Consider the following 14,563-nt stretch of genomic DNA (forward strand, 5'->3'; position numbering starts at 1 on the left):
ACTTTGCGGTAGTTTGTTTTTTTACGTGTTATTTTTTACATTATTATCCCAGAAAATATTTGTTGTTATTACATACAGCCCTAGAGAACTTTTGGATATCAGAGCTGCGGTAACTCGCCAGCATTACCAGCATTACAACCAGGAAAATAACTTTCCCAAATTGGATCCTTTGTTTGTACCCCCCAGGGCAATTGAACTGATTCCAGAGGCTGAGCCAAAACACCACCGGTGAAAAGAGGTACTCGGAGTGGTCTTCTAGTCCGACTCAGGAGGCGCGCACACCACCCACCGCTTCCGAATATATTACTTGCAAAAGTTCAGTCTCTGGATAATAAAGTTGATGAGTTCAGGGCGAGGATTTCCTACCAGACAGACATGAGGGATTGTATCTTACTCTGTTTCACGGAAACGTGGTTCTCTCGGGATATACTGTCTGAGTCCGTACAGCCAGTTGGGTTCTCAATTCATTGCGCAGACAGGAATAAATACCTCTCCGAGAAGAAGAAGGGCGGGGGAGTATGTTTCATGATTAACTACTCATGGTGTGATGGTGATAACATACAGGAACGCTCAAAACTGAAAGCACGAACCATCATATTTAACCATGGCAAGGTGACTGGGAATATGGCCAAATACAAACAGTGTAGTTATTCCCTCCGCAAGGCAATCGAACAGGCAAAACGTCAGTATAGAGACAAAGTGGAGTCGCAATTCAACAGCTCAGACACGAGACGTATGTGGCAGGGTTAACAGACAATCACGGACTACAAAGGGAAAACCAGACATGTCACGGATACCAGCGTCTTGTTTCCGGGACAAGCTAAACACCTTCTTCGACTGCTTTGAGTATAACACAGTGCCACCGACACGGCCGCTACCAAGGCCTATGGGCTCTCCTTCTCCATGGCCAATGTGAATAAGAAATTTAAGCATGAATTGAATTGAATTTTAACCCTCACAAAGCTGCTGGCCCAGATGGCATCCCTGGCAGCGTCCTCAGAGCATGTGCAGACCAGCTGGCCGGAGTGTTTACAGATATTTTCAATCTCTCCTCTCCCTATCCCAGGCTACTGTCCCAACATGCTTCAAGATGTCCACCATTGTTCCCGTACCCAAGAAAGCAAAGGTAACTGAATGAAATGACTATCGCCCCGTAGCACTCACTTCTGTCATCATGAAGTGCTTTGAGAGACTATTCAAGGATCACCTCTACCTTACCTGCCACCCTAGACCCACTTCAATTTGCTTACCGCCCCAATAGATCGCACTGCACACGGCTCTATCCCATCTGGACAAGAGGAATACCTATGTAAGAATGCTGTTCATTGACTATAGCTCAGCATTCAACAACATAGTACCCTCCAAGCTTATCATTAAGTTTGAGGCCATGGGTATGAACCCTGCCCCGTCAATCTGGTTCCTGGATTTCCTGACGTGCCGCCCCCAGGTGGTGAAGGTAGGAAACAAAACCTCCATTTCGCTGATCCTCAAAACACTGGGGCCCCACGAGGATGCGTGCTCAGCCCCCTCCTGTACTCCATGTTCACCCATGACTGCGTGGCCATGCACGCTTCCAACTCAATCATCAAGTTTGCAGGAAACACAACAGTAGTAGGCCTGATTACCAACAATGACGAGACAGCCTACAGGGAGGAGGTGAGGGGCCTGGGAGTGTGGTGGCTGGAAAATAACCTCTCACCCATTGTCAAAAAACTAAGGAGCTTCAGGTAACAGCAGAGGGAGCACTCTTCTATTTCGAATCTACTGGACCACAGTGGACTAGGTGAAAAGCTACAAGTTCCTCGGCGTACTCATCACTGATGATCTGAAATGGTCCACTCACACAGACAGTGTGGTGAAGAAGGTGCAACAATGCCTCTTCAACCTCAGGAGGCTGAAGAAATTTGTCTTGGCACCTAAAACCCTCACAAACTTTTACAGGTGCACAACTGATAGCATCCTGTCAGGCTGACTGTCGATGCAGTTGCCTGGTACGGCAAATACACCGTCTGCAACCGCATGGCTCTCCAGAGGGTGGTGCGGTCTGCTCAACGCATCACTGGGGGCAAACTAACTGCCCTCCAGGACACCTACAGCACCCGATGTCATAGGAAGGCCAAAAATATCATCAAGGACAACAACCACGTGATCCACTGCCTGTTCACCCCGCCATCATCCAGAAGGCGAGGTCAGTACATGTGCATCAAAGCTGGGACCGAGAGACTGAAAGAAGCTGTTTATCTCAAGGCCATCAGACTGTTAAATATCCATCACTAGCACATTAGAGGTTGCTGCCCTATATACATAGACTTGAAATCACTGGCCACTTTAAAAATGGAACCCTAGTCACTTTAATATGGTTTACATATTTTGCATTACTCATCTCATATGTAGAACTGTATTCTAACCTATTCTACTGTATCGCTCTGACATTGCTTGTCCAAATATTTCTACGTTCTTAATTCCATTCCTTTACTTTAGATTTGTGTGTATTGTGTGTATTGTTGTCAAATTCTTTGATATTACTTTGTAGATATTACTGCACTGTTGGAGCTAGAAACACAAGCATTTTGCTACACCCGCAATAACATCTGCTGAGCACGGGTATGTGACAAATAAAATTTGATTTAATTGATAATATTTTGTAAACAGTCCTAAGAAAGGTCTAAATCTCCCGCTGGGTTCTAAGATGGTTCACCCCTATCTCTCTCTGAGGAAGGTTTATGGACTGGACCTAGGAGTATTGCGTGTTCGGAAACCCGGAAGTTGAGTTATTTGCGTAGAGCTCCCTATAGGTTCATTCTAGTAATTCAAGTGAAAAACTCAGAGCTCAACTAGTTTCCAAGTCGGACATTTCAGAGTTTCCTAGTTCCCACTAGCATGTGAACACTGCATATGCTCAGAGCATGGGGGGACTAAGACTTGGGGGACAAGTAGTATCATTGAGAAAGGATATATTTTTCTCCTCAGTAGCTAGGACCAGCATCAGAGAGTATTGGGCCACCATTAAACTCATATCTCTACTGATTCAACTACATCAGAATGAAAATATATGTATTTATTCAGATAGCCCTACTTTTGGTGTTTGTAAAAACAGACATAGGAGTTTGAGAAAGAGATAGAGAGAGAGGCATCAGATGGGATAGGTATAACCAAGGCAAGCTAGTAGGCTCACCACATTCCTGTTATACACATTCTCACACTAACACCCTCTTATTCATGGAATGCCCAGGTCAGCAAAACCTTAGCTTAGTTAACACAGTAATTACATGTTTATTTGCTGACCTTTACGTGAACCGCTTACAGTACATCCGTGTGGGATTGTCTGTTCCTGTGAAGCCGACGTCACACGCACGCAGACACATGCACACACACACACTGAGCGCTTGTTATGTACGTGGATATGAGGTCAGACAGAGGCTTAGACACAGGTGGAGGTAGTTAACACTAAGCTCCTCATGTCTCCGACGGGTCTCCCGCCTCGCTTCAACTCTACTGCGCAAAACACACTTCAGGAACTATTAGACAGTGCAAAAACAGGCCTAGGGTTCGTCCAACCAGAATTTCTGGAAAACCTGGGAGTTTTGGGAAAGTTACTTTTGCAACCCTACCAGAAACTATGGGACAGTGCAACAACAGTCCTCTAATCAATGACAATCCATTAATGTTTATATGTATTTCCATTAGGCCCTATTCTTTAATCAATGATCACATATCTGATCTGGAGTCCATCACATGACATGTCAGAGAGTGTCCAAAGTATAAAGCAACACAGGAGTGACCTTGCTGTAGATATGTTCTCAAGAGCAGGCGATTGTATGAAAATTACTGTCTGTATTTTGTCCACTGAAGGCATGTGGCCTATAATTATGTGAAAGTCTGTATTGTAATTATGACTTATAGTTCACTACAGTTTAACAACAGTGTTGTCACAGTTCCTCAGGGAGAGGGGGCTGTATAAAGTAGCACTGTTTGTTCAGTAAGGCCTCTTCTGTTGATCTGTACATTTTGTGGTACCCTTCCCCTTAGGAACAATTTTAATTTGTATTAGGATATTGAATTAGAATGTAATATTTGTTTATGTTTAATGCACAAATGGAATCATTTAATTCATCATTTGAACTTGTGTCATTATTTGAAAAGGAAATTAATGCAAATGGCATTTTTCTGTTTTTGTGACATTCCCTTCTAATGCAGCCTGTGATCATCATAGACGGGAACAGAAGGCACGTCCATCCTCCAGAGAGTAGCTCATAGCCAAAACGGTTCAATTGCTAGAGCCAAATTCATAGGAAGAAAATAAATTCAACATGCAATATTGGCTTCAGAAACCTGCTGGCTTCAGAACTTTCTGTTTACCACAGTGAACGTTTGATTCTATCTGTTCTCCTATACCTTTCCTGTCAGGAAAAGGACCAGGATGTTGTCTCTGGTTTTGAATCTAAATTGAAAGAACTCAATTTGATGTATTTTAGAAGTTGAATATAGGAAACTTTGGTAACACTTTACTTGACAGCCAGCGTCATAACAAGGTATGACACTGTCATAACCATGTCATATGTCATAACATGTCATAACCATGTCATAACATGTCATAACCATGTCATAACATGTCATAACCATGTCATAACATGTCATAACCATGTCATAACCATGTCATAATCATGTCAGAACATGTCATAATCATGTCAGAACATGTCATAATCATGTCATAATATGTCATAACCATGTCATAATATGTCATAACCATGTCATAATATGTCATAACCATGTCATAACCACGTCATAATATGTCATATCCACGTCATAATATGTCATATCCATGTCATAATATGTCATAACCACGTCATAACCATGTCATAATATGTCATAATATGTCATAACGGCTGACATAACTTGTCAAAACCTGTAATAATATGGTCAAAACACTGTCATGGCACATATATTTAGACCTGTTGTGACATATAATGCATTATTTCATGGCTGTTTATGACACCAACATAAGAGTGACAAAACCACAAAACCTACCACACAAGGCAGAACATTCCATGACACCATAGCCTACTTGTTAACAGTAAGTTTGTTATATTTTCTGAAACTGACCATATTAAATTATCATTGTAATTGCACACAAAGTTATATCAGACATGCAGCTACCCCAATGCACTTGACTAGGATGAATGCAAGAGCAGATTTCAGGAGCAGGACAAGAACCCTCTTTTTGACTGATGATTGACATAAAGGCATATACAGTACATGATAGGCCTATCTGGCTTATATGAATATGATGGTCATAATGCTTCTTGACAGTGTCAAAGTGTATTTTCTTAGTCCAAGTAAAGTGACACAGGGTGGTCATAATGCTTCATGACAGTGTCAGTCAAATTGTATTTTCTTAGTCCAAGTAAAGTGACACAGGGTGGTCATAATGCTTCATGACAGTGTCAAAGTGTATTTTCTTAGTCCAAGTAAAGTGACACAGGGTGGTCATAATGCTTCATGACAGTGTCAAATTGTATTTTCTTAGTCCAAGTAAAGTGACACAGGGTGGTCATAATGCTTCATGAGTGTCAAAGTGTATTTTCTTAGTCCAAGTAAAGTGACACAGGGTGGTCATAATGCTTCATGACAGTGACAGTGTCATAAAGTGTATTTTCCTTTATTTAAAATAAGATGGGGAAAAACATGACTGTGAAGAATGAATTACAACAACAACAAAGGACTTAAGAAACCAATTTTCAAACAAAAGGAAACTTCTGTTCAGTTGAAGTCGGAAGTTTACATACATTTAGGTTGGAGTCATTAAAACTTGTTTTTCAACCACTCCACAAATTTCTTGTTAACAAACTGGCAAGTCGGTAAGTAGATCTACTTTGTGCATGACACAAGTCATTTTCCAACAATTGTTTACAGACAGATTATTTCACTTATAATTCACTGTATCATAATTCCAGTTCCAATTTACATACACTAAGCTGACTGTGCCTTTAAACAGCTTGGAAAATTCCAGAAAATGGTGTCATGGCTTTAGAAGCTTCTGATAGGCTAATTGACATAATTTGAGTCAACTGGAGGTGTACCTGTGGATTTATTTCAAGGCCTACCTTCAAACTAGTTGCTTGACATCATGGGAGAATCAAAAGAAATCAGTCAAACCCTCAGATTAAATTTTTTAGACCTCTGGTTCATCCTTGGGAGCAATTTCCAAATGCCTGAACGTACCACGTTCATCTGTACAAACAATAGTACGCAAGTATAAACACCATGGGACCACGCACCGGTCATACCGCTCAGGAATTAGACGCGTTCTGTCTTCTAGAGATGAACGTACTTTGGTGCAAAAAGTGCATATCAATCCCAGAACAACAGTAAAGGACCTTGTGAAGATGCTGGAGGAAACAGGTACAAAAGTATCTATATCCACAGTAAAACGAGTCCTATATCGACATAACCTGAAAGGCCGCTCAGTAAGGAAGAAGGCACTGCTCCAAAACTGCCATAAAAAAGCCACACTACTGTTTGCAACTGCACATGGGGACAAAGATCGTACTTTTTGGAGAAATGTCCTCTGGTCTGATGAAACAAAAATAGAACTGTTTGGCCATAATGACCATAGTTATGTTTGGAGGAAAAAGTGGGAGGCTTGAAAGCAGAAGAACACCATTCCAACCGTGAAGTACGGGGGTGGCAGCATCATGTTGTGGGGGTGCTTTGCTGCAGGAGGGACTGATGCACTTCACAAAATAGATGGCGTCATGAGGCAGGAAAATTATGTGGATATATTGAAGCAACATCTCAAGACATCATTCAGGATGTTGAAGCTTGGTTGTAAATTGGTCTTCCAAATGGACAATGACCCCAAGCATACTTCCAAAGTTGTGGCAAAATGGCTTAAGGACAACAAAGTCAAGGTATTGGAGTGGCGATCACAAAGCCCTGACCTCAATCCTATAGACAGTTTGTGGGCAGAACTGAAAAAGCGTGTGTGAGCAAGGAGGCCTACAAACCTTACTCAGTTACACCAGCTCTGTCCGAAGGAATGGGCCAAAATTCAACCAACTTATTGTGGGAAGCTTGTGGAAGGCTACCAGAAACATTTGACCCAAGTTAAACAATTTAAAGGGAATGCTACCAAATACTTATTGAGTGTATGTAAACTTCTGACCCACTGAGAATGTGATGAAAGAAATAAAAGCTGAAGTAAATCATTCTCTCTACTATTATTTTGACATTTCACATTCTTAAAATAAAGTGGTGATCCTAACTGACCTAAGACAGGAACTTTTTAATAAGATTAAGTGTCATGAATTGTGAAAAACTGAGTTTAGAGGTATTTGGCTAAGGTGTATGTAAGCTTCCGAATTCAACTGCTGCCACCACCATGCTTCACTGTAGGGATGGTGTCAGGTTTCCTCCAGATGTGATGATTGACATTCAGGCCAAAGAGTTCAATCTTGGTTTCATCAGAACAAATAATCTTGTTTCTCACGGTCTGAGAGTCTTTAAAGTGCCTTTTGGCAAACTTCAAGCGGGCTGTTATGTGCCTTTTACTGAGGAGTGGCTTCCGTCTTGCCACTCTACCATAAACCTGTTTTCGCTTTGTCATTATGGGGTATTGTGTGTAGAATGATGAGATGTATTTATTTTGAAAATCTATTTTAGAATAAGGATGTAACATAACAAAATGTGGAAAAAGTCAAGGGTTTCTGAATACTTTCCGAAGGCACTGTTAGCAGCACGTGAGTTTCAAGTTTGAGGAAGATCATTTTCACCATAAAATTACATGCGTATGCACAATTGTGGTCACTTTTCCTGCTAATGGAACATTCGTGCTTATAGCCTACTGCCATGTGTGCATTGCTGCGTTTATAATGTGAAGAAAAGGCCTAATTATTTATCAACATTTTAAGCTAAATGTTCTGATCTGTTGCGTCAGCCATATTGTGTAAAATGTTTTATTTTATTTATTTCTTGCACAGAATAGGTCAACTTTTGTACTATGGGGGATAGTAAATTGACATAGGCAAGTGCTTTTGCTGTTCATTAGGCCTACACACCTTGTTGGCTGACGAAAAGTAATTATGGACAGTTCTTCCAATATTTTCAATATGCACCTCGGAATTGGCTAAGACTACGCGCAGTTGCGTCCTCTGTGACTGTCTTCACTTGTAGCCTGTGAGAAAGACCCAATCACGTGAACAAGAGCCATGTGAGTGAGAGGCGTATCGGATTGCGCAGCACTCAGGGAGAAGGGCACAACGCAGCACTCCAGGCCGCAAAAGGCATTGATTATTTTAGGGTGCATTACGGCCACAAAGGGGATGCCGCTGTGAAATTCGAGGCATTATCAAGTGATTGTCAAATTGGGAAGGAGAAACTATTGAAGTGTTTATAGCCTGCGCAAAAAAACAAACAATCAGAGATCATGCCTTTTAAGCAACTTTTTTCAAATTATCATTATGGTCTCATCATGCTGCCTTAGAGTGTATTAAAATTCAAAACATATAGCCCAATGTTTGTAAAACAACTAAAGTTACATTAATAACTCTAAATTAAGCATATAGGAATACCTATTTCTTTGTTAACTGCTCAACACAGAAGAGCCGCATGTGCGCACTCCCTCAAATCGTTTGTATTCTTTATACTTTATACTATTAAATAATGCCACAGAATTCTTAGCAAATCCTGTCTGCTAAATAAACTAGTGTAGCCATTTTACGTAGCCACATCAGGACCTAACATAAGGACAAATCAGAGTATGCTATTATTTTCTTAAGAAATAGACTACATTTTCTTCATATCATGCTTCTTTAGACCTGTCTAAAATAAATAATGGATTTATTGTGAAGGTGGAGGCTATATTACATGGAATTATTAGACTTTTTAAAATGTAGATGTTCCAAAGGTCTGCCTCAGTGGCTTGTAGGAAGCCAGGAGATGCAAAATGTGTTATGTTAATTAACGGTCAATTACCGTGAGACCGACAGTTATTTGCTTGACAATCAAATTTCGTGACCGTCACAGCCCTAGTCATGACAGTGTCATGGCAAGTTATCTCAGCTGTTATGACATATTATGACATAGTTATGACCGTGTCATAACATATTAAAACTGCCAAAAACAGGAAGCAAATTTGAATCTCTAAATAGATTCATTTAAATGCATCTAGCCATACGTTCAAGGATGAAAAATAAGACGTACAACTAGCTAAGCAGTTCACCTTTCAACCTATCATTTGCTAACATAATTAGTTTCAATTTTGAAGATGTTTTCTAAAACAATTGCGCTAGAATTACTATTTCAGCTAACTAGCATTGTCACCTCCAGATTGTGAAGGCAGAGCTTTTGGTGTTAATGACATGCTATCTATCAAGAAGTTCGATAGATAGCTGTTATTGATTGCAAGCACTGCATCCACATTATGGTACAATCAGTGGTGGGAAAAGTACCCAATTGTCATACCTGAGTAAAAGTAAAGATAATTTACCGTAATAGAGAATTACTCAAGTAAAAGTGAAAGTACCCCAGTAAAATAAAATGTGAGTAAAAGTCAAAGTATTTGGTTTTAAATATACTTAACTATCTAAAGTAAATGTAATTACTAAGCTATACATAGGTATGTATCAAAAATAGAAGTATAAATAATGTAATATTCCTTATATTATATTAACCAAACCTGACAGCACAATTTTTTAAATTAATTTTTTTACAGATAGCCAGGGGCACAACCCAACACAGACATAATTTACAAACAAGGCATATGTATTTAGTAAGTCCGCCAGACCAAGGCAGTTGGGATGACCAGGTATGTTCTCTTGATAAGTGTGTGAATTGGACCATTGTCCTTTCCTGCTGAGCATTAAAAATGTAACGAGTACTTTTGGGTGTCAGGGAAAATGTATGGAGTTGAAAGTATATTAAAAGTTGTCAAAAATATAAATAGTAAAGTACAGATACCCCCAAAAGTATTTGTAATAAAGTACTTTACACCACTGGGTACAATTGATGGATAAGGAGGGATTGCTTTAGTAATGTTCTCCAGTCCTGTGAACATTATCGTCAGCTGGCCAGACAGAGAGGGAAGGTAGTGCTGTGCTGTACTGTACTGTGTGGCCGCTGACAAGAGAGCCACTGATATGTGCTATATTAGACCCAGGGTCACTATGGGTGCAGTGGCTAATTAGATGACCCAGATGGGCAGCTGCCAGAAAAGCAAAGCAGCAACTGGACTCTAGTCTCTTGAATCACCACCCAGTCATTCAGCCCTGCTGCTGCTGTGTACTGTACTCTAGGTCAGACAAGTTGGCCACTACAGATTCTGCTCAGCTTATGAAGCAGCTGTCAGGTAGCAGTCTTTTGGACAGCCCTGCTCTAAGTGAATCATTCTGTAATTATGACTCTGTCCAGATCTCTCAGGTTCTGAGTGGGCTCCTTCTTGTTGGGAATTGAATATGCACACAGAACGGTGATGTAGCAGTGATGTATAAAAAATGTAATAATACATGTCACCGTGTCAGAGAGAGATCTGGCTGCGTCAGTCGAAACAGAGCACCCACCAAAATATTTCCCTTCAAGGGAGGAGAGAGAGAAACATTTTGGTGGGTGCTCTCTTGTGACAGGCAGTGCTGGATATGGCTGTCAATCTGCCCACCCAGGCCTCTATTAGTAATGGAACATTTGCCTTGTCAGAATGTAACAATGCCTCAGTGCTCCAACTAGCAACATTTTGTCATTGCGTCAGCCACACTGACATGCCGGTTTATTACAGGGTGCAGAGAATTAAAGGTTAGATGGACACAAGCGAGGCAGGAGAAGAACCCTGGGTTTTGGACTGTTCTGCTCTAGAATCCTGTTACATCATCAGTTGGCACAGAGTGTCCCTGGCTATGTCCCAAATGGCACCCTTTTCCCTATATAGAGCCCTATGGGCCCTGATCAAAAGTAGTTTGTTTTATAGGGAATAGGGTGCCATTTGGGACAAAGACCCTGTGATGCAGAGTGAATGTTTTATAAGCCTAGGGGTCAACTGTCTGTGGGAATCTCACATTGATCTGTTCAAGCCATTTAAACTGTTGTTTTGTTTACCCTTACTGGTTAATGTTATCTGGTTTATCATACTAAATGTCTGTCTTAATCCTACATGTATCATATGTATTATTTATTATTATGACTATACTGTCTATTATGGTATTATGACTCTCAACTTGTCATGATGCTCACAACTGTTCATGCTCACAAGTCCTTCTCCTCCAATGATGTACTCATATCACTGTTCAATCCTGGTATTAATCCATGTCTGGGTATGCTTCTCCTCTCTTCTCCCCAGGCGTCCAGCCAGGCCTACTCCCCACATGGGAAGGTGTTCAGTCCTGGTACTAATGTATGTGTCTCCCTTCCTCTCCCCAGGCATTCGGCCAGGCCTACTCCACCCATAGGAAGGTGGCTGCAGATGGGGAGAGCAGGGAGGAGTCACTAATGCTGGAGTCAGCCAGTAAGGAGGCCCAATACCAGCAGATGGTCCTGGAGCTGCAGAACGAGCTGCGGTTGGCCAGGACTGCCCTCACCAGCAACCAATCAGAGAATGAGCGCCTGGCCTCCGTTGCCCTGGAGATGAGAGAGGTGAGCTGGAGGGTGGAGGACCTGCCCAAAACACAAACATGGTCAATGTGGAGAGGTCAAATCTCAATGTGCAAAGACTTGTGTATCTCACCAATCTGACGAAGAGGACCTAAACCGCTCAGTCTGTAATGATGAAGTAAAACAGGGACAATGGGACAGAGAGAGCGTGTCAGAGCTAATGGGATAGTGGGACAGAGCGAGAGCGAGTCAGAGCTAATGGGATAGTGGGACAGAGCGAGAGCATGTCAGAGCTAATGGGATAGTGGGACAGAGCGAGTCAGAGCTAATGGGATAGTGGGACAGAGCGAGAGCGTGTCAGAGCTAATGGGATAGTGGGACAGAGCGAGAGCATGTCAGAGCAGAGCTAATGGGATAGTGGGACAGAGCGAGAGCGAGTCAGAGCTAATGGGATAGTGGGACAGAGCGAGAGCATGTCAGAGCTAATGGGATAGTGGGACAGAGCGAGAGCGAGTCAGAGCTAATGGGATAGTGGGACAGAGCGAGAGCATGTCAGAGCTAATGGGATAGTGGGACAGAGCGAGTCAGAGCTAATGGGATAGTGGGACAGAGCGAGAGCGTGTCAGAGCTAATGGGATAGTGGGACAGAGCGAGAGCATGTCAGAGCTAATGGGATAGTGGGACAGAGAGCGAGTCAGAGCTAATGGGATAGTGGGACAGAGAGAACGTGTTAGAGTTAATGGGATAGTGGGACAGAGCGAGAGCGAGTCAGAGCTAATGGGATAGTGGGACAGAGCGAGAGCGAGTCAGAGCTAATGGGATAGAGGGACAGAGAGAACGTGTTAGAGCTAATGGGATAGTGGGACAGAGCGAGAGCGAGTCAGAGCTAATGGGATAGTGGGACAGAGCGAGAGCGAGTCAGAGAATGGGATAGTGGGACAGAGCGAGAGCGAGTCAGAGATAATGGGATAGTGGGACAGAGCGAGAGCGAGTCAGAGCTAATGGGATAGTGGGACAGAGAGAACGTGTTAGAGCTAATGGGATAGTGGGACAGAGCGAGAGCGAGTCAGAGCTAATGGGATAGTGGGACAGAGCGAGAGAGAGTCAGAGCTAATGGGATAGTGGGACAGAGAGAACGTGTTAGAGCTAATGGGATAGTGGGACAGAGCGAGTCAGAGCTAATGGGATAGTGGGATAGAGCGAGAGCGAGTCAGAGCTAATGGGATAGTGGGACAGAGCGAGAGCGAGTCAGAGCTAATGGGATAGTGGGACAGAGCGAGAGAGAGTCAGAGCTAATGGGATAGTGGGACAGAGAGAACGTGTTAGAGCTAATGGGATAGTGGGACAGAGCGAGTCAGAGCTAATGGGATAGTGGGACAGAGCGAGAGCGAGTCAGAGCTAATGGGATAGTGGGACAGAGAGAAAGCGAGTCATAGCTAAGTGGGACTGGGAGAGGTTTAAACTGGTATGGAGTCTGTAAGGGTGGTTGATTGGTCAGCTGGCACCAGTCACATTGATGATGTAATAGTCGTCAGTGAGAGACACACTATTAGGCTCTCTCACTCCATGGCCTGGTTTGGTAACTGGATTTTGTTCCCCCCTGGTTAAAGTTGCCAAGGTGCCAAGATCTCATCCCAACACATAAGATGCTGCTTTGACATTACTGTACAACCATTGGGTGCATTCTGGATCAAATCCACATGTCCTTGTATTGCACTCTCTGACATGATGTTTTCCTCTTTTACTTCTTCTCTCGCCCTTTTCTTCCCCTCTCTTCCCTTGTCTGTTGAAAGTACCATATCCATTCAAGACAAACTTGCTTATGAACAAACTTTCTTGATGATATGCACACTTCCTTAAAGTAGCAGCCTACTTTCTGATATTTTTTCCTCTGTTGTGCTGTGTAGAGTTCTGAGCTGGTGGAGCTGCAGCGCAGCCAACTGCGTGATGACATCAGAGAGTATAAGGTGCGAGAGGCACGCCTGCTGCAGGACTATAGTGAGCTGGAGGACGAGAACATCTCCCTGCAGAAACAGGTGTCCCTGCTCCGACAGAGCCAGGTGAGAGGAAGGGCAAGGGACCAGGACTGGGGCAGGAAAGGGGAAGGGGGAGGGAGGAGGCTTCCACTGAGGCAGGAAAATAAATGGGCACTGTTGGGTATGGAGATGAGGGCAGGATGAGGGCTTTTATGGGTAATGGGTAGAGGTAAAGGTTGTAGAGTGGCCAATACACTTTGGGTGGTAAAGTGACAGGACCAACGAATTAGGCCATTGATACAAGAACCAACTGGTGGGGATGAGACAAAACAATGCTTTTGTAATGAGGAATGGAAGGGATTCTCCGTATTTACTTAGTGATTCCTCTGATGTGCTGTGGACTCTCTTAGGTGGAGTTTGAGGGTCTGAAGCATGAGATCTGTCGTCTGGAGGAGGACTCCCAGTGCCTCCACAGCCAGTTGGAGGAGGCCATGCGCCTGCGGGAGATCGCCGAGCACCAGCTGACCGAGGCTCTGGAGACCATTAAGACTGAGCGCGAGCAGAAGGCCGCCCTGCGTAAAGAACTGTCCCACTACATGACCATTGGGGACAACCTGTTACCGTACCACCACAGCCCCCTGAACATCTCCCTGGACGGCTTCAAGTTCAGCGAGGATCCCACTGCTGCCACCAACGAACCCAACAATGATGACTCGTTCCATGGCTATGAGAACGGCCTGGCTAAGATGGCTGCAGACTGCAACGAGGATAACAGAGCCAAGCTCCGGCCCGCCCCCAGCCTAGTGGATGACCTGCTGAGTGAACTCAACATCTCAGAGATCCAGAAACTTAAGCAGCAGCTCATGCAGGTATGGATAACTCTGTTTACAGATGACACATTTCAGATGACCACATAGTAGCAGCAGGCAAGGACTTTAAAAATGGTTAGCCTGTTTGCTTTATTCACAGTCAACTGTCAAGTTGTCAACTTCCCTGGTAAAGAAATAAAG

The 14,563-nt window shown here is 43.1% G+C and overlaps 1 protein-coding gene across 2 annotated transcripts in view; it reads left to right on the forward strand.

The window, feature by feature from the left end:
* The window catches only part of LOC112254912 (protein bicaudal D homolog 2), a 31,099-nt gene that overhangs the window by 7,176 nt on the left and 9,360 nt on the right, over positions 1–14,563 (forward strand). For both annotated transcript variants that reach the window (XR_006083797.1, XM_024427872.2), the window contains exons 2-4: positions 11,407–11,619; positions 13,485–13,637; positions 13,964–14,422. Coding sequence is in view for 1 of the 2 variants with exons in the window: in XM_024427872.2 (XP_024283640.1) it covers positions 11,407–11,619; positions 13,485–13,637; positions 13,964–14,422 (825 nt within the window). In the remaining variant the exon portion in view is untranslated. The remainder of the gene's footprint in view (positions 1–11,406; positions 11,620–13,484; positions 13,638–13,963; positions 14,423–14,563) is intronic.

The sequence above is a fragment of the Oncorhynchus tshawytscha genome, linkage group LG07 (assembly GCF_018296145.1).
Source record: "Oncorhynchus tshawytscha isolate Ot180627B linkage group LG07, Otsh_v2.0, whole genome shotgun sequence".
Taxonomy (NCBI): domain Eukaryota; kingdom Metazoa; phylum Chordata; class Actinopteri; order Salmoniformes; family Salmonidae; genus Oncorhynchus; species Oncorhynchus tshawytscha.